We start from the raw sequence: 21,156 nt of genomic DNA on the forward strand, positions 1-21,156 counted from the left end.
AATTCCACCAGAAATACCAACCATGAATTAGTTTTCTGTAGTCCGACTAAATGACTGGACAGTTTAGAAATGCATGAATGACTACATGAAGTGGTCTCACACATTTGTGTGTACCGTAGTGTCAATACTTCAAAACTGTGCCAAGGATCCCGGGGGGTCATAAGAAGATCCTGGCAAAATAAGTACAGAAATAATTGACCATCTGTCTTTCAAGTGTGAGTCAGTAAAAGAGAATAGGCAATCAACATTGACTTAAGATTGATTATTATTTGGTCTGGCCTCTAGGCCTCCTGTATCACGCCAATGTTGTGGTCTGAAAGGAGAATCATTGGTGGGTTTAAAGGTATCTCTTTCAGTGCTGGGTGTCTGTCTTGGTATTAAAGACCCACTCTTGCCAGTTTTGTGTTAATGTGTTTTTGATAAACCCTAGTGGCTGCTTGCTCTTGTTTATAAAGCATTCACATGGATTGTTACCACCACCAGCAGAGTTTCAGAACAGCAGTCACTGAAAACTGGTTTCAGTGAGCGCTCACTGGTCACGGTCCAGACTCCGAAGTGCTCACTGAATGCACTTACTGAGTGAGTGCAACCTCTGATTTGACAACAGGCCAACATGGCTGTCCTACATTGGTCTGTTGTCCAATCAGAGGCCGAGTAAAGATAATATATGCATTTTTGTTCACACCAGGTTTTTATGCTAGTCTTTGATGAGGCTTTGATTGACATCACACATCTTGTTTGTGTACCCTGTGTCAAACCAGTTGTCAGTGAGTGGTGATGTGAAAACCTAAGTTTGGGTTGTAAAAATCCATATGAATGCTTTAGAACAGGGGTTCCCAAACTGGTGTGTGCACGCACGCCCTTTAGGGGTGCTTAACATGAGAAGGGTAATGGTGGTTTTATGGTATTTAAAGACCAAGTTATATTGTATTAACACAGCAGACTACTCACCATACAAATTGGACAAAATAATTGTATTCACACACGGACAAAATATTTGTACACACACACACACACACACACACACACACACACACACACACACACACACACACACACACACACACACACACACACACACACTATATTATAGAGCTTTAACGGTTTCATATAGGTGCACCAGCATATAATTTACTTGCACCCACATATAATTTACAATTTAGGCATTTAGCCGACGCTCCTAATCCAGAGCGATTTACAGTAATCAAGGAAAACGCAAGGCAATACATCAAATGCATAGCACTAGTAATCTAGGATCATAGGTAAACCAAGAATAACCTATTGTCAGTCTAAACCGTATAATATCAGAACATTTATAATCTGTACAACTACAATCTATACACAGTGACGCTATTAGGATGCCAGCAGGTCTACAAATGAACCTGACATACACATAGACAGACCTGCTAAATGTAAGGTGCAACTGATGAATATAAAACTGCTATAGTATATACTGTAAATGCAGTCCACTTGCCATTTACTGTACCTTGTGTTTTATTTATGCTTCATCTACCCTGACCTTTATCATCAGATTCTTGTTCACGCCTGACTTCCTGACGCATCAACAAGGAAGAAAAGACTTCCTCTTTTGCCTTTCACTGTAGTCTAGTATGATCTTCTTTATATAGTGCCTAATAAAGCTGCTGCTTACTGTCACTCAGTATATCATCAAAACCACAGCCTTTAGAGTTTGACACCACCACATTGTTTTGTTTTGACTTGACCTGTGGTGCATTTTGTGAAAGTCCACAACCACAGCCTCACAGGCTTTTGCAATCACATTGGTTTATAGCAACTGCTTAATCTGTCAGATTGTGCTGGGAATATACTGCAGATATAAATACATGCACCTTAAATGACTAGTAATCTTAGATATTCATATTCAAAGTGTATTCTCACACACACACACACACACACACACACACACACACACACATCACAATGGAAAAACAGCACAAAGACGCTGCATGCGTTGCTGCATGATTTGAGGCATTTTGTTAAAAACGGGCCACATCTGCAAACCTTTGATGTAAATCTTAGCCAACCAGATTAAAATCTAAAGATTCTGTGAGAACTGTCTTGATCACATGTCTATAAAGATCATGTGTACCGGGGAGCACAGTGGTGTAGTCATTACCGCTGTCGGCTAGAAGTTCCCGGGTTCGATTCCCGCCCACTGGGCGCTGGGGTGTGTGTTCTCTCGTCATTAGCTCCCATGCCCTGGGTGGGGTTGGCAAAAGGGCCTTTCTGTGTGGAGTTTTATTGTATTCTAGTTGTATATTATACTGTGTAGTTGCAGCCCTAAGAGGAAACACTTAATGATATAGTTAAGTTGTCTAGACATATCCATTGGTCGTTTTGGCTGGACAGAGTGTGCATGCATGGACAAACCTACTGCCAACTAATTACCGTATCTCTCTTGCACCTTTTCAAGTTTAGCTATTGATTGATACAGCCTGAAAATGGACATAGAATTGATTCTGTTCCATTACAGTATGTAATATTTTGAGTTGTTTGCTTTGCTCTCACACAGTAGATGCAGTTAACTTTTAAAAAAAAAATCTCCCCACTTTAAAATACTGTGGTAATGTTACCACTCTGGCTTTTGTATGCACCACAGACATTTTTTAAGTTGCTTAGTTCAATATTTATTTAATTATTTGACAATTTACATTCATTTTAGCATACATTAGCAGACCCTCTACCCATTGTAACTTCACTCTAGTCTACACTTTAACAATATTGAAGTTTTCTTACCCCTGGTTCTGGTGACTGACATTGGCCTTCTAATGCGTGAGGACTGAGGGTAGCTGTATTTTACTTTCCTCAATGACTTTTTTCCATTTAGGATTTTTTTATTTCTTCATTAAAAAGCCATACAGATTGGACAAAAGTATTGTATACAGTTAAAAATAATGACATGATAGAGCTTTAATGTTTTCATATAGGTGCACCAGGCACAGCATATATGTCTCACACACACACACACACACACACACACACACACACACACACACACACACACACACACACACACACACACACACACACACACACACACACACAAACATATTTGTTTATACCGGTAGTTGACAAGCAAATGAGAAGCAGTGTTATGTTGACTCGATGAGGATGATGTGAATAATATTTATTTACTTGGATGATATCTTATTTCTGTGGATATTCTGACCTATTTAGTATACCCGTTTACCACCTGCACATTAGCAATTTGTCAGTGCTGTTCTGTGTCAGAAAATGGAATTCCTTAACCGAAATAAAAAGGTCCATGCTTTGAGGCCTTGCCCCATGCCATGACCATGCAGAGACCACAGAGAGTTGGCCGTATTCCTATTGACCGTATTGTTCTGTGGTCCCTCACAAGTCGGCCAGACTTGCAGTATGTGAGCCTCATCTGGGAGCTACTAACGGCTAAAAATATTTTAAAAATGTCAGCACTGCGAGTGCCACGTTTTGGGTTGGATGGCTGTGCACCAACACACACATTTACTGCCCAGTGCCCAGTAACTGTTTTTCTACGGATTTATACAGAGTCTGTCTTCTGTCTTGCTCTGTGCCAGCCTATACAGGAGTAGGTAATGTGATAACTGGCCCATGCTGGGAAGACAACTTATTGGTTTCTTTGCATTTCTGTCCCATAGCACTATGTAGGCGATAATTTAATGGGTGAAAGGAAGGCAAGGGTCATGGATCTGAAAGGGAGACCAACCTATCTTGGTGGAGCAATGGATCTTAGCAGTGGTCTTGGCCGCTCCAACTGTATCATGGGAGCTCTAAAATAAGGCAATCGATCTCTGCAGACTTTGAGTTACGCTAATGTAAATTTCAGATATTCCTTGCTAGGCTTTCAATATTAAAGAGGTACAAGACAAATTCATCTAGGAAAATTGTAAAAGTTACCCTTATGGGTCCTGTGTACCTATAGTGTAGTAATTGCTATGTGATATGATTTACCCTGTGGTTTTCCTCTTGTCTGACTGTTCTTATTGTAACAATATTAGGCACAGTAAAAGGAGCGTGTCTGCTTTCCCATGAGAAAAAGAGATGCTGGGTGGATTGATTTGACCCATTGTAAAGTCATAAACTACAGTAATGCACACATAAGCTAAGATATAAACCTAGAGAAATAATATGCTGTGGTTTTAGTCTCTGCACAAATCATAACTGAAGCTTGAGCAGGTAAACTACTGCTTTTATGCATATCTGTTGTTGTTTTAAAGTAGTTTAGCCAAGGGCTAAGCAAGAATCATTTCCATGGCATTTTGTCAATCCAAACAAAGTGTTCAAATATCTTTGTGTAAATAAAATAGTAATGGTCTTATTTTTCTCTTCCAGGGCCTGTCGTCACAGCCGTTGATTCGATTTACTGGAAACCAAGGGGTAAGGTCATTGTTTTCTGTCTGTCGCCTTCTCTTTGTCAGCAGAGTGTCATTGACGCAAAGTAGATTAGAAATCATGAGAAATGAGTGAGAAGAAATGCTTTCAATTTGAAAATGTTGTTGTGTAGAGCTATTTGATTGATTGAATACTTTATTAGACCAAAATGCAAATGAGTACCGTTACCCAAATGACCCAAGATTCTCTGTGTCCCTCCCTGCTCAGTCGTGCTGGTGACACGACACTCCATCTTTAGCCAAATTCCAATAACCAAAATCTTGGCTACTATCTCACACACTCGATCACTCCAGCATGGCAGTGTTACGGTGAAATTGGTGACCTGCCAAAATATGTGATCATTTTGTAGACTTCACACAACTTACACGGAAGTCTTTAATTACGTGGCCTAAATGCTGCTTGGTTGTACTCTGCTAGTAAACAAACTGAAACAATTTACATTTGGACGCTGACATGTGATTGTCTACTTACTACACGATTGTCACATATTTCAGCAGGTCACCAATTTCACCTTATCACCACCATGCTGGAGTGACGTGGCTGAGATTTTGGGTATTGGAATTTGACTCTTGTCTGAAAGGGCTTTGTGGGAACTAGCAGTGAATGATGCTTTGGTCAGCTCCATACCCAACGATGCCCGTGCCTGTCTGCTTGTGCACTGTGCAGTGCGCGGTCATTAACTTTTACACAGACACACATCGGTCTTGTTAATAGTACACAGTTAAGTTTGTTTGTTTCATGGAAAAATATCACTTGTTATACCCCCTTTATTTTAACGGATAATATGTGACCAAATGGACCTGTGTCTCGCGCCCGACACAAGACACTTGTTACAATGACACGCAAATGTCCTACAATGTTTCCGCATCACTGGTTACCCTCCCTGATTACACTTGTGTGGAAGTCATCGTTTTATGGTAGATTCTTACCATTGAAGATTGTCAATGTAGACTACTGCATCTTCATGATCTGGAGTTCCCAAAGAGAAATGTATAGTTTCACTCGACGTCCGACGAGGGCATGCTGTGATTAGCCAGTAGACTCTTTGATTGACAGTTCTGCCTTGGTGTGACGACCAGTGTGATTGAGCACGGGTGGCCCCCCCCTTCCTGAATACAGCCAATCGCAAGTAGGTAGGGGCAGTGCTAGAATTATCAGATCTACACTCATTGTGAGCTTCTAGGTCTGCTATCTGCACCGTGCAACCGGTGTGTGTGTGTGGGCTATCGCGCCGGTTCAGTCTCTATCCTTCTTATTATACTCTGTGGCCTGGAAGCAGTACAGAGGCATGGTATAGAGTTCTTGAAGAAAGGAGGAGAAACAAGCACTCAGTTGAGTAGTTCAAAGTAATAGAGTGACGGTTGCATGGTTCAGGTAGATACAGTCCATAGAAATGAATACCGGCACTCACGTTATATCCAATAGGATTCTTGTTTATTTTTCAATTCCCCCCCGCAGCAAGCAACATACGGCCGTTTCCATCCGGAGGCCTTCCTCAGCGTAAATCGCAACAATATGGCGGGACCTGGGTGCCACTGCCACTGGGTTGCTTGCTGTGGGGGAAATTGATTCTACATTAGTACATTGGCATGTTGGTGTCCAGCCTTCCACCCTTCTCCCCATATAACAACCTGCAGGCTTTTATACCAAGCTTGGACTGCTCCATTCACAGGAAAGGGGTATATTCAAACTCTAAAACATGCATAAATTAACATACAATAAATACATGAAGCCATATGATCATATCACACTCTTAAGAACAATAATGAATCTTTATCCATTTCCACACTATACTACAACATAAATAGCAAAATAAATAGCAAAAGCACATCCAAACCCCCTTATGACTATGGTCCAGCCCAATCTACTGACACACACGCAGTACTGTTAAGCATTTCAAACTCAACAATATTACACACATCACACTTAATATTACACAAAATTAAAGTGCTGTGCAAAAATCTAAAGTGTCAATGCTGTGCAAATGTCATTCAATAAATAACGGTGCAAACAGAGTAACCTCTCTCTGTTACGACACATAAGGTTAGACAAGCCTCTCGTGTCACAATGGCTGAGTCATAGTGACATGAGTGTGATGACGTGGCCTGCTGGCCGGTCCTCCCTTAAGCCAACTTTAATATAATAAGATATATATTTATATTAACATACGGTACACACACGTCGCACGCACGCGGACTCGTGCGCATGTGTGCACAAACAGACGTATAGGCCTTAAGCCTGGCAGACCAGCAGCATTACAAGCACTGACTCACTGCAAGTGAGTCCTACTAGTTTTTATCTGCTGCAGCGACCACTGACCGGATTAGATTTCCTCTCGTTCTGGCAGCCATGTCCGTGACTGCAATTACATCTGCACAGATCTGGAAGAGGACACACAGCTCTACTGGCCTGGAGATATCCTACCAGACAGAGTGGAGTGCTCACATGCGCACGCACAGGGCATGCACGCACGTGGCAGGGCGCTGCTTGTCCACTTCTGTAAGGAGCTCACATCTAAACAATTTGTATTGTGTATCGTCTCAACCAAGGGGACGGGGTACTTCTAGTTGGTTTCTCTGCTTATATTTAAGTATAGCGATTGTTTGCATCAGACAGTGGACAAGCAGAATCGTCTATTTAAACTGCCAAACTAGTTATAAGCTTGATCTAAATATTTGTTTGGGTAACAAAAATTTACATTCTTTTAGGAATAATGTATCTAAGATTTCCTATTTTGTTTCTTGTGGTGTGGATATAGGCCTGTTTGTTGTGGTGTGGATATAGGCCTAACAGGAATCGACTAATGATTCCAGAGCGCAGTGCACGCTGCGGCTCACCGCTCCAAGAGATGGGTCAAATGCGGAGAACAAAAACAAACCTAGTTGTGGTTCTTTCAAATTGACTCAACACTAATGGGGGGGATTTTCTGTTTCACCACTGGCCATATGTATGTCAGCATGGAAACCGACACCTATTCAAATAGACACCTATGCAAAAGAGTCCAAATATGAACATTGGGAGTTCCTTCTGATGTGGAGTGTGGACTGTGGACAGACACACAAGGTTTAACAGGGGACTGTTAGGTTGCATCCTAATCCATAATTGCTTTACATTCTAACCCAGTGGTGTCAAACTATAAACTATAGCCGTAGACGGCGTCTAACCTCAAAATTTGCCCCAGTTAATTTAATTCTTTGAAGCCGTCACACCGCCGGCGACGGTCCAGTCATGTATAAAATATGATTAAAAGCAATTGCATTGTATAATTAAATGTATACATCTTGGTTGAATACTTGATTCTGATTGGCATCACACACAATGTGATTTACATCTAAACTTTGCTCTCAAGAATGTTTTTGAAAACATTCGAAGTGAGAACTAGACGATGCAGTTATCGAAAATTGATTCTACTAGCCCTAACCCGTTGTGAGATATTGCCCCCCCCCCCCCCGCATGTTAAATTGGAAAAAGGGCTTCGTTAAGACCTCCATATTATTATATTATTATGGTCAATGCCTGTGTGAAAAGTGGGAGCGATTGGTGCAGGCAGTGAGGAGCTACGGAAGTTACAGTGACACACAGACACACATTCATTCAGACAGACATTGGCTTAATTATAGTATGATTTAATCAACACTAACTTGTTTTTGGAGGCGACCGTGTTGATGGTCAGCACAACACTTATGGAATACTTTCATTGCTGTGAGGAAATGCCTCGTTTTGTTGTTTTGTTTTGGATAAATGTATTAATTTATGTAATAAGAAGGATAATAAACGGATCGGCGGTTATTGGGCCTATCGAGAAATAAAATTCCTTCAGGATGAACACCTCGACTTCGTCTCTGTGTTTTAGACATCCTAGCTGTCAGGGGTTTATTTCTCGATAATGACCGCCGACCCGTTTTGCGTAGGCTTACGTGCCTTTCTAATATTGGCTATTCATTCACGTGATTCACAACACAATGGTGGCTATAGATGTCCCAACAATCCTACCAGTAACTTCTATTGTTTCAATTTATGTCTAGCAATGCCTTTTCCACATAGCAGAAATTGTAGATACTTTTACCCATAATAAATCTATGAATGTCGCTGACACACCGTTTTCCAAAAGCCCGCAATGGAGCCGGCTGGCCGTCAACTTGACGTTGTGACGCAACACACCTGGTGGAGCCGTGGCCTTAGCGTAGTGTAGTGATATTTATAAATGTCACCCAATGTGACTTAATATTACTCCACCACAAGTGTAGCTAAAACATGTATATTAAAAAATATATATTTTATTTTACATGCACATAACGAGCTAGGTCTTGACTAGATCAAGGGTGGAGGGATTGCGATGTTCCCAGTGTGCATGCTGCAAATCTTTTGGGGTGGTCCCTGCTGTTCTGCCCCGACAGTTTTCACACTTAATTGCAATTTGTATAAACTCACTCAGATTCTGTCGTGTATGATGCAGGAGCCATGAATATCCAATGAAAAGTGTAAAGATAAAAAAACGATAAATACTCTTACACCTGCTTAACAATATTCTCCACAAGTCTCCTCCTCAGTCCTCACACAGTTCTCTTCTCCGTCTCACTAGATAACTATGTATACTGAAATATTGTATTTCTGAGGTGCCTACTGCCTACTAGTTGCTTGGTCAGCTCAGTTCCAGCCACGTAGCTCCACTTCCAAATATATATATATTTAATGAATTGGCCTTACAGCATGCACAGGAAATGTGATGCTGGTTGGTATATTTGTAATAGTTAGCGATAATAGCAGCTGACAGAAGAATACACACAGGTGAAAAGTCTGTCTCCCCACTTGGCCTAGCACATATATATATTGGTTTATATTCACATCCAGTTATGTGTGTCAGCAGCTTTCTCTCCCCTTGATGCTGCCCCACTGGCAAAGCTGCCATTGTGTATCAAAAACAATTCAAGAAGCAGGTAACCACCTACCGCATCCACGAGCGCCCCACTTCTATCGTCTCACCCCTGAGTGCCGTGTACTGAAGGAGGAAATCTGAGACCTTTCTGGAAACTAAACGTATTAGTCTCATATATTGCCTTCTCTATAAGAACGTATAGCATATGCTGCCTCCCAGTTATACCTTACACAGTCATTTCAAGACAAAGTAAAATTGTTTAATCTGCTTTTGTTTATTTGGGGTGCATACTTAGTTTAGACTAGTCATTGGTTAGACATGGGTTACGGTTAGGTTTAGGTGTGCTGCCCCGTGGGAGGTTAGGTTTATGGTGAGGGTTTGTGATAGGTTGTAGTTGTAGGACTAATGACTGGTCTAACCAATGACTAGTCTAAACCAAAAACTGTCTAAACTAAGTACTGCACCCGTTTATTTTTCTACTTGGCTGTGCTGTATGCTGTTCATGCTCAAGTCCGATAATACACACTGAAAAAAGAAAATAATAATTATTAAAATTATGACGTCATGAACAGGCCCTCCCTATCCTTAGTGGGGCAGAATATGGGCATTAATCATTTTATCATCTGAAATTATTCTTTGGTACAAAATCAATAGTGCTGTGAGCCAATGAACACATTGTTTCAGGAAATGTGTAGACCATTAGGCTTCTGATTATAATATTAAAAGCACCATGCAAATAAATGCTCACTGACATAGGATGCATAGATAAGATGCTCACCATAGAATTGCCTAAAGGCCCTGACTTAAGAGGCCACTGATTGGGAAAGAGATGGTTACCGGTTCAAACCCTGGTGCATGTCGAAGTGTACTGAAAAGTACTCTAAACTGCTCCCATGCATGCCTTGCATGGTTGCCGGTGCTGTCGGTGTATGTGAAATTGTGAATGTAATGTACATTGCAAAGCGTATTGGATAAAGGCGCTATATAAATGTGCCAGTGTGCCACTGACCAAATACTATTGACAGCATTTGTGCCTTTCAGCGATGGAAGCTTTCGTACCCGCACGCACAGACAAACATTTTCATTTTGACCAATCGAGTCTGCAACCTGAAATTAGTTTGACCCCCCCCTCCTCCCTGTGTCTGCATGCAGAATCTACATCTCTGAATGTTGGCAGACATTGTCCTGTCTAAGAAACACAGGCATGGCAGAGATCTAAGATCTGTCATTTACTGCAGTATCAGCCTGTACAAGTCACTCATACTGCAGTGTACAACACACTCTAGGCGTGGCATTGAAATGACATTTCTTGTAAGGTTTTTATGTTGTGTAGAACAACATTGTATGCATTCCATGCTTTGTTGTACACTTGTTTCTCCACTCATTTGACACTCATTTGAGCCTGCAGGGCTCAAAATTGCCACCATTTTGGTCACAAATGCGTCAGAATTTTAATCTGTGCAACCTAAAGATATAATATAAATAGTATACCTCAGTCTCTTTGAAGATACATATTATATTCTGGCTCTAGCATATTGTGTAGTGGTGGGTTGTATTATTTTTATGAATGTAAGAAATAGATTACATATTGGTGTTCCTTAAAGGTTTATGGGTGCTCCTAATTTTTTTCTGGTGCTCCTTCATTTTGAAATTGGTAGCACCAGTGCTACCAATTGCTAAAAGTGAGTTTTGAGCCCTGCTGCCCTCTTGGCAGCAGCATGCTAAAGTACTGGCAGAGCCAGGACTACGCCTGCCCTGCTTACTACTTTACTACTATATATTTGCAGCGTGTCAATTCCCAATTCTCTCATTTTAGTTGGAGCGTCACGTCACCCAGTTGGACTTGTTGGGTGTTAACATGGGACACACCTTCCATGGGACTACAGTACGTAGTCCCATGGAAGGTGTGTTCTCCAGGCACACTGATGCATTTTCTTTTGCTATCCGTCTGATAATTTATTTTTAGATAATATCAAGAAAGGTGCAGTGCAGTACACTGCAGTCTTGTTTCTTCTGCATAGTGGCAAACTCGCCAATGATTATGCTTTTCCTTTTTGCACTTCATGTGTAGACTATACTTGATACCAGATATGGCCTTGTGTTCTCTTGGGACCGCTCTCAGGTTTATAAACCTTATGTGTGATTGGATTAGTCTAATAACTTCATAGCCGGATGACTGTGAAAGAAAATACATGCCTTTAATTATTATAATTTCTTCTGCATTTACTGACTAATGTTTATTTGATGTGCATCATCCTACTATAAATGTGCCATGTCTCTGTGTGCGTGTGTGCACGGTTGTAATGCATGTAACTCAAGAACCTTTCGTGCAGTGCCCGGTATCGAGTCGGTTCTCCAGAACCACCACAAAAGGCTCTGGTGAGGCTCTGCCAGTGGGCCTAATCAGCCTAAATCCCCTCACCTGTGCAATTTCCAGCCTCTGCCTCAGCCAATTGATTGCCATGGCAACCCCACACGACGGGCACGTACAGGTCTAGTAGTGGGAATGCACTGTGTCCCATTAAAAAGACGGCTTAAAAAGCGATCAGATGGTGGAAAGGCTGCTATTCTTACTGGTTGTTTGAAGCGTTTAATAATACATTACATTGTATTGACTGAAGCAAGCTTTTTAGTTCAGAGTAAGAGGGGTATATATCATATACAGTACTGTAAAGTGTAAAGATTTACCATGCTCAAGTGTTAGCGAAATTATGGTAATAGGGGTTGTGGATGGGCAAGCATGTGTTTTGAGACGCAGTTGGACATGCAGCTTGCAGAGATGGAGAGATTTATATGAGATTTAGAGCTGATCTGTTATTGAGAGACCATTATTTGAGTAAATAATCTTTTACGGGGGAGTTGCATCACAGCACAGAGGTCAGTGAAATCAATGCCAGCATGGACTAATTGCCAAAGTAAAACGTAACCTTGTATTTAGGAATATTATGGGTTTTACCCAGAAGCCAAACGGTGAAACATTAAAACGATCAATTATATTTATTCAAACAACAGCTCCATTTTAAAAGTCTAAACTGACTGGACTGTATGTGTCACGTAGTGTTTAACATTATCGTCTTATCTTTATTGTCACAATTCACAACATCCATAACTTGACTACTTGTATGGAGCACAGAGCAGTGTCAGATCTATGAAAAAGTGAATTTAGTCAATGTATCTGCCCTCGTTGCTCCCGCCATGGAGGAAATGCTGCTCTTAGTATTTAGGGAAATACACAGTAGGGACTGCAGATTTAGTATATTCATAACATCTTAGTTCTGATTATGGGTTATAAATATCTGCTTTATTTCTGTATAGGAAAAGCCAATCGGCACTTCCATTCAATCCGTGATATACAGTTATGATTCAGTGATATACAATTCGATTCCATTGCCATCGGAACAAGTCTATACGCAGGATAATGGGACAGCATCCAAGCACCTTAAGGCAAGCAGCCTTAACACCCAACAAACGCATCAATTTATTTTCCTTGCATCCTGTCAAACAAAAGAATGCCGTTGAATTCAAAGGAAATTCCTAATGTAAATCTCCCTTAGGTGATCATAGCTAAGCTGCCAAATGGTGGGAAACTCACAGGATAGGCCTACCTGATGATGAAAGCTTTTCTTTTTTTTATATAGGGCGCCAGTCCACATTTCATGTATTTGAGTGGTGCAACCACTCCCTTACGGAGCTGTGTGTGTGTGTGTGTGTGTGGGTGGGTGGCTGGCTGGGTGGGACCCCCACATGGGTCATTTCTCTACCGTTTCGGACATGGGGCGACACCCTGGCCGGGATCCTGTGGGTCTGGAACTTCCGGGGACCCCCCGGGGACCCCCACACAGAGTTGCACCACTCACTTCACACGGTGTGATTTTTTTATTTGCATTGAAGGCCCCATAGGGGGATTTTAGGTCGCTTCAGAACCCATAACCTATATAAGAACTGTGTTTGAAAAATAAACCGATCATCCTGGCCTTTCTGTCAGGGGGGTGACTGTGCGTCGTTTATGATGTCCATTCATATTTGATACAGCCAGTTTCTGGAGAAAATGGAATTAATGTGGCCGCAAAAGCCTTGAAACTACAAGGGTATGAAAGCAATGTCGCTGCTAATATACGTCACGCCCAGCTGTCAACACATTGCGTTCCTGAGATTCCTCGTTGACGTAAACTCAGCTGGCAGTGACTCGACTCGTAGTAACCACGAAACATTAAATATCAATAAAAAAATCGTAATTAACATGTCAGTTGCTGACCGGGAAATGTAGTCTCTGGGTTGTTTGACTCGTTTCTAGTGCTTATTGTGTTACTCTTTGGGTATATTTGTACATTTCCACCTTCAATAGATGCTTCATATCCTTCAGTAGATGCTTCATATCCATATGAGTGAAAAGGCTGGGATGTTTTTTTTTTTTCAAACACAGTTCTTATATAAAGATAAAAAGTAAAACAAAGTACACGAACCTGTGGACTGGCGCCCTCTACTGACAGTGACGTCAGGACTTCGGTGCTCTATACATTTTGCCCACTGCATTTGTCTGGTACTGTTCAACCCGAATACACCCCCACACGGCAATTCTGTGGTTTTACTAATGAGCTGCTAGTGTTCAAATATTGAGTCTCTCACTCTTTCTCTCTGTTCCTCTCCCTCTCTTCATGTTTCATTAACTATGGCGTTTACAGAGGGGACTAGAGGAGCTGTGGCGAGTGCCCTAGTCCTCTCCCCCGGCCATGGGCTTGAAAAGAAGCATTGTTTGTAGGATACCATGCAGAATGAGGGGATGAGGAGGGCTCTGAGCACAGCCAAGCAGGGCCGTGTTGGACAGCCTGTTAGAGTCCACTTGGAGAATTTGTCATAATGAGGGTTGTGTATAAGTGGAGCGGGGGCAGTGCAGCCTGGTCCCTTCTGTTTTTTGTTTAGTTTTTTGTCATCTGATTTAACTACCTCTGCTCAGAAGACTGCCGTCTTTTTTTTCTTTTACTGCTGTTCATTTAGCCTGTTTCTTTCTTCACAACAGCTGCAGGAAGGATAAATGTTGCCCTCAAAAAACTTGGATACATACAGTACAGTACCTGTTCAGACAGAGTCAGACACTGTGCCAGTGTGCCACGCACGTCCCTGCCTCTACCAAGTGTCACACATTTTTATGTGGGAGATTATTTTTGTCCTTTTACATAGGGGAGACAGTGGTTTGGTTAACAGTACTTTGGCGTGACGTCTCAGCGTAGACAGCCTTGTGGAGTCATAGGGACAGAACAGTCTGCTGCTTGGAGGGCCCTCTTTGCATTTTCCCAGCAGGACCTTTTAGCTGAATTGAAGCCTTGGGGTATGATCCGGTCTGTTCTACCTTTTCTGTCTGGTCTGTCTCTACGATTTTTTCCAAAATAGCAGACCTACAAGCTCGTAGCGCGCCACTCGGTGGCGCGCTTTGAGCTTGTAGATCTGCTATTTTTCAATAGCTAAATTATAAATGTTTTAACACCAAAAGGGGTTCCTGCCCAAAATGGGTTCAACAAAATTCCTGTTTCCATCATGCTACTTTTGTTAAAGTTCTCATGGTGCTGTGATGCTCCTCTCTGAGCTCAACATGACAAATAGAAGTTAATGAATATAAAACCTCATCTCTCTCTCTCTCTCTCTGCTCTTTGCTTGGTTGAACTACATCCGTCATGTTGGAGATGAGCCGTCTTGTCACATCTTCTTGTCACATCTTCGAACTCTAAACTGACAAAAATAGAACATTTTTCAGTTGATGCAAAATTTTATTCAATAAGCTCTCAGGGCTTTTCCCCACTGTATTTTAGCTATAATCACTCCAGCCCTTGCTGCAGAATAGCAAGGAAGGGCAATTTGATCAAAATCTACAGAAATAATGATTCATCATCATGAAAACGGCTCACTACTAATTAGCTCGGGTCGATTCCTGAGCTACATTTGAACATTGAGCATACATTTTCTCTTCAAACGGACTGTACTATTTGTCTATTTGTCTGAATAAGTACAAAGTGACACAGTGAGTGTAGTTGTGAATAAGAACAAGGTGACACGCCACACTGAGTGATGTCAACACTCTACAACCTGCTGGTAAACATGGTCTGAGCCCACAGACCAGCCCCCCTCTGACTCTCACCATCCTCTTCAAAGTGAGTCAGCCAGTCGACTGAGTCACTGGCACTGCCCTGTGCCTCTGTTGCTTCATCTGCCTGTGAATATCTCTCTCTCTGTCTGTCTGTCTGTCTGTCTGTCTGTCTGTCTGTCTGTCTGTCTGTCTGTCTGTCTGTCTGTCTGTCTGTCTGTCTGTCTGTCTGTCTGTCTGTCTGTCTCTCTGTCTCTGTCTCTGTCTCTGTGTCTCTCTCTGTGTGTCTCTCTCTGTGTCTCTCTCTGTGTCTCTCTGTGTCTCTCTGTCTCTGTCTCTCTCTGTGTCTCTCTGTCTCTGTCTCTCTCTGTGTCTCTCTCTCTCTGTCTCTGTGTCTCTGTCTCTGTCTCTGTGTCTCTCTCTGTGTGTCTCTCTCTGTGTCTCTCTCTGTGTCTCTCTGTGTCTCTCTGTCTCTGTCTCTCTCTGTGTCTCTCTGTCTCTGTCTCTCTCTGTGTCTCTCTCTCTGTGTCTCTCTCTCTCTGTCTCTGTGTCTCTGTCTCTGTCTCTCTCTCTGTCTCTCTCTCTCTCTCTCTCTCTCTCTGTCTCTCTCTCTCTCTCTCTCTCTCTCTCTTCGCCCCCCCCCTCTCAAATGAATAAAACGGCAATACAATTGACCAGCGTTATTGTGTGCACTTAAACCACTCCGTAGTGCAACAGAAATGGCAGAGGATGTAGGATTTGCTGCTCCTACATTACAAATGGTCCAGCTGCTGTATCATGATTTGTATTGTCCTCATGTTGGTCTGTACAGTGACTACAGTCACAGTCACACCATCATTTTCCAGTGATGCCTTTATGGGGCACACTACATTGGCCACTACCGTTGCTGTTTGTTAACACATCTCACGCTAGAAGCCTCACATAGTGAGAGTGTGTGTGTCAGATCGGTTCTAGACAATGCGTATCTGACTCATATTAGTAACCCCAAAGACTGGAGTTCCAAGTTACTTGTTCCCAAATGTATATGGATCCTTGATTTGTTTGAGTCCGATGCTGTCACAGTCAGCATGACACATAGCATATTTGGGTGTAGCTGCAGTGGAAACTCCATATGGTTGTCTGACTCATAGAGAACTCTACACTGTATATGAATGGTTTTCAACTGATTGTGAAACAGGGACCACCACCCGACAAAGTATGAACCTGAACTGTTGTGTTTGGTGAGGATATGGGCTAACATTAGTTAGTCATAGGCGGATCCTATGACCGGCTTTTGGTGTCTGTGTAAACACAAGCATTGCCAAAAACAATCCTCACACTTTTCCTACATTGGTGAATGCATAATCAGGGACCACATGCAATACCTCCACAAACCACCAGTGGTCCACGGACCACCATTTGAAAATGGTGTATTATGGTCATAGTGACCAAATTAGGGATGCCAGTTTGAAAGTGGTTTAAAAATCAACTGATACTGATGTTATGTGCATTAAAAAAACACTTTTTCACCAGTCATACTGTGTATTTGCTCGGATGGTGGTAAATCCTGTGCACTGTATGCACATTGGAATATCGCCCCTCTTATCTTGTATGTATTTGTAAGTCACGCTAGATGGGAACGCTGGGTCAAATGACTGAAATGTCATGTTGATTCTGAGCTGCATGTATGTATGACTGCAGCTGAGGCCTGGAGCATTATGTTCTACTGGAGCAGAGCGTCTCACATAGCGTAGAGCGCGTGTGCTAGAGAGAGAGAGAGAGAGAGGGAGAGAGGGAGAGAGAGCACCAGGGGACACTGTGTTTATTTATAGTTGGCCACCTGCAGGCTTCACACATGTTGGTACCTTGGGTAAACAGAGCTGAGCCTCTCAGCGTGTCAGTCACAGTGGGCACTGGGCAGGAAAGAGCGGTGTGTCACAGGGCCAGCCTCTCATCTGGGTTTATAGGTTTTGCCTCGCGGGTCATGGTGGAATGAGATAGTCGAGGAGACCTGGGCTCAGGCTCCTGAACAGCATCTCGCCAGTAACTCTATCAACCCTTTGTGAACCCAGGTCAGAGAGAGTGATCCACAAGTCTTGGGCTGAGAGAGGCATTCTGAATTCAGGTCAGGGAAACCAGAGCAGACGGTAGCCTACCGCCCCCCAACCAGCCCCTTTACCGGCCTTTATTTACTGTCTTGAGATGGGTCCTGCTTGCCTCGCACCCAGTGCTTGTGCTTGACCTAAGTGATTTATTATATATTTTTAAGTTGTATTTGTATTCTAATAATCTATGATTTTCTGTTTCATCCGGTATCTCACTATCTCATCAGCAAAATAGTACACTTAAGGAAGACACTGATACTGTTTTTCACTGCACCAAAATGTTAACTCTTGCAGCACAACAGCTGTCCCACAGTATGAAGCCCGGTTGTGCTTAATTCATAATATCACACCCGTGTGAAGTGAGGGGCCCTCTAATCATCGTGCATCATCATCAAGAATGGTGGTCCCTTATTGGCCAAGGGTTCCCACCGATATACCTTGCCGATTTGCTCAGACACATATGACGTAAATTATCCATTCATTGTCAATGGCATTTTTAGTTTGTTCAGACAACACAAACATTAAACACTATAGCTGTTTATAGGAGAGGCTAGCGACCCTCAATAATTATTTGCAGCCTATGGTACCGGCTCTGAATGGCAGTGGGTAGTATCCACTCCCTTCATTTTCTCAAGCGACACCTGTGATGTGGTAGAACTGTAATTATGTGGGCTGGCTGTGTATGATTCTTCTGAAATACTGCAGAACTCCTGGCTGTCCATAAGGGTATTGGTGGTGTCAGGGGAGTGCAATCGGAGATAAGCTAGAGCTAGGCAAAAGTAGATAAGATTCTAGCTTGCTGATTTCTGTGGAGTTTCCAGTGCTGCTGATGCCAAGAAGGAGAGCCCTGTAAAGGCTGTGATTGTTACAACAAGTACCGGTAGACGCCAGTAAACACTGGGGAAACAAATGTCTATGATTTAAAGTTTTTGAATTTTAAAATTCCAAAGTTTTCTGTAACATTATAGCAAGGCCTTTTACACTAGATTAAACTATACAAAGTGTGAAACACATCTTTACCATGTATCCCAACTATATAGTTTGTCTCATGCATGCATACAGGACAGCTTGATGCTTTTATTTGCATTGTGGAAACTCAGAAAAATCTACCTGATTCCAAATAAGAATTACATCGCTTTATTGCTGCATGATATTAGCATTCTGTGGGTGTAATGTCTTGGACGGATGTACTAAGTTGCCATCTGTTGCTAGCAGGTTTTAGACCTTAATATTCACATAAATATTGACAAATAAGCCATAAAGGGAAGCTCTGGTTGATCTAGTATGAATATCAACTAAGTCAAACAAAATATTGGAGTGGAGTTCCAAGCGAACCTCCTACGCAGGTCGAGAAGGTATGGATGGTTGAATGTGACTGCTCATAAGAGACATTCTGTTAATGACTTATTGCCAAAAACCTTGAGTTGGCTGAGCAGAGCGATGTGTTGGCGGGGCTTCTGAATCTCATCTTATATGAATCTTATACATCTTGTCCTAGGTGATACTGTATGTGCTCTATTGATTACCTTGTAATGTATTCGTTGTACGATGGTTGTGTTAAAAATGATGTCCGAGTATATGCATATTTTAAAGAAGAAAGCGAGAGCCTTCTTCAACTCTAAATAGATTTGGAGTTGAAGAAGGCCACACGGCCGAAACGTCCATCTATCTGTTTGTTGCCTGCTGGGGGAAAACGAAAAATAAAACAAGAATCCTAAAAGGACACAACGAGAGTGCTTTTTTGGTTCCTGTTTTTGAGTGGTACAACCACTCCCTTACGGAGATGTGTTTTAATATCAGGAATCGGGATGTATCGTATATTTCTCATGTACTGCTTTGCTGTTTCTGTAGAGTGCCAGTGCAACTGTATTGAAGTCATTTCCAATTATTATGATGTAGAATTTGAGAAGTTGGATAGCAGTGCATCTACAACTTTATGAAAGAAAGCAGAAACATCTCTATGGGGTCCATATACTATGCCTGTTTCTAATTTCAGATTTGTGGATTCTGTAAGTGAATTTCTTGTATCTATATGTCTGCTTGTAATTTGATTTGGTGGTTTATAATCTTAGTTCTCTCTATTGTCAACATTAGTTTGCAATATTTGGATTAGAGTACAAGATGACATTGGTACTTCTGTGATAGTGAAAACAATTTGTTAAGACATAGACAAACTTTGTTATTACATTACAGATGGAGTTTGATATTACACTTTGATGTGAATCTGACTTAATGAGAGCGCAAGTGATCAAGACATGTAGAGTCAGCAGTAAAGTAACGTTTGTTTGGCAGTAGACACCATGGAGTAAATTCAAAGTTCCGTTTTTAATATGGCATATATAGCACCTTATAATATAGCATATTACCGGTAGGCATATTTAGCATACTAGAGCGGTGCCAGTTGGGCACTGGCCTACTTAGAACAATGCAAGTTGGAAATGCTAGTTTGTATCCCATTTATGCCCAAATATGGAGTATGCAGGTGTCGGAACACTACTGTGATGTCAGAACAGGCCAGCTCCATATGGAGATCTAGGGGTGATCAATTGTCCGGATCCGGAGAGGCTTTTGTGCTGGTTCTGGAAAACCGGCAATTGACGGACTCTACACCGGACACTGCACTCCCTGTGGTGGTGTAAATGCACTGCACTCCCTGTGGTGGTGTAAATGCACTGCACTCCCTGTGGTGGTGTAAATGCACTGCACTCCCTGTGGTGGTGTAAATGCACTGCACTCCCTGTGGTGGTGTAAATGCATATGCCATCATTATATTTCCTTCTTCCTTCTTATGTCCCCCCTCTGTTTTTATCTCTCAACAGAAAATCTCAATACCACGGTCGGAAAGTCCCAATGAGCTGCGAACCTTTACGTTCTACCTGTCCAATGTGGGTAGAGACAACCCCCAGGGCAGCTTCGACTGCATTCAGCAGTACATAACCAGGTGAGCAGTGTTCATTTCTTGTGTGTGTGTGTGTGTGTGTGCCAATTACACAAGTTGGCAGTTGGCACCTCGACAGAGTGTAGTTTTAGTCGATGTTAGTGGGCCTTGATGGCGTCGTAATGGCAGATTTTACATTTCCTGCTCTGTTCTACAAGCTCAAAAACATAGTGAGCTTGTAGATCGGCTAGTTTCAGATCGCAACACCCGAGTTCAACTGGATTTCTTCTCCCTAAACATTTCAGTCTAGTTTTTAATTGTTGACGAAATTGTCAATATATTTATTATTTAGTTAAGTTTTAGTCCTTGATTTAGTTTTGATTTAGTTTTCGTCAGGGATAAAATGTAGTCGACAAACATTTATAAAGACTCGCTGTGATTGGCCAGTAGTCACTTCGAGTGGCAGCGTGCCTCCCCAAATATGGCGCGGTGCAGCTCGCTCCGAACTGCAGCGGCGAATGGGGTATCTAGGTTTCTATATCTATGCTCTCTGCACACTCTCCGGTTCCTGTTGATTGTATCAAGGGGTCATGACCTTACTAGTCTTTTGTTTTCCGTGAGTAATGTTGAGACATTGTAGCATATGTAGCACAGTGTGCTTGCTTACTGAGGAATTGTTGGAATGTAGGCCTCATAGTCATAGTTAGGATGTGAGAAGAGACATTCCCGGTGAACAGTCTGGGGACTTTGGCTCCAGCTGGCAGCCAGTAAATGGAGAGGTTGAGCTCGGTAGCTAAAGCACTTTCTGCCCACTTTCTGCCCCACCGGA

General features: G+C 42.2%; 1 protein-coding gene across 1 annotated transcript in view; it reads left to right on the top strand.

Annotated features, from left to right (window-relative positions):
* ell (elongation factor RNA polymerase II) overlaps nt 1-21,156 on the top strand; it is a 46,032-nt gene that overhangs the window by 9,939 nt on the left and 14,937 nt on the right. Inside the window, exons 2-3 of the mRNA XM_080769790.1 lie at nt 4,354-4,398; nt 20,269-20,390. Coding sequence (XP_080625916.1) covers nt 4,354-4,398; nt 20,269-20,390 — 167 coding nt within the window. The remainder of the gene's footprint in view (nt 1-4,353; nt 4,399-20,268; nt 20,391-21,156) is intronic.

The sequence above is a fragment of the Protomyctophum bolini genome (assembly GCF_963924005.1).
Source record: "Protomyctophum bolini genome assembly, chromosome: 8".
Lineage (NCBI taxonomy): Eukaryota > Metazoa > Chordata > Actinopteri > Myctophiformes > Myctophidae > Protomyctophum > Protomyctophum bolini.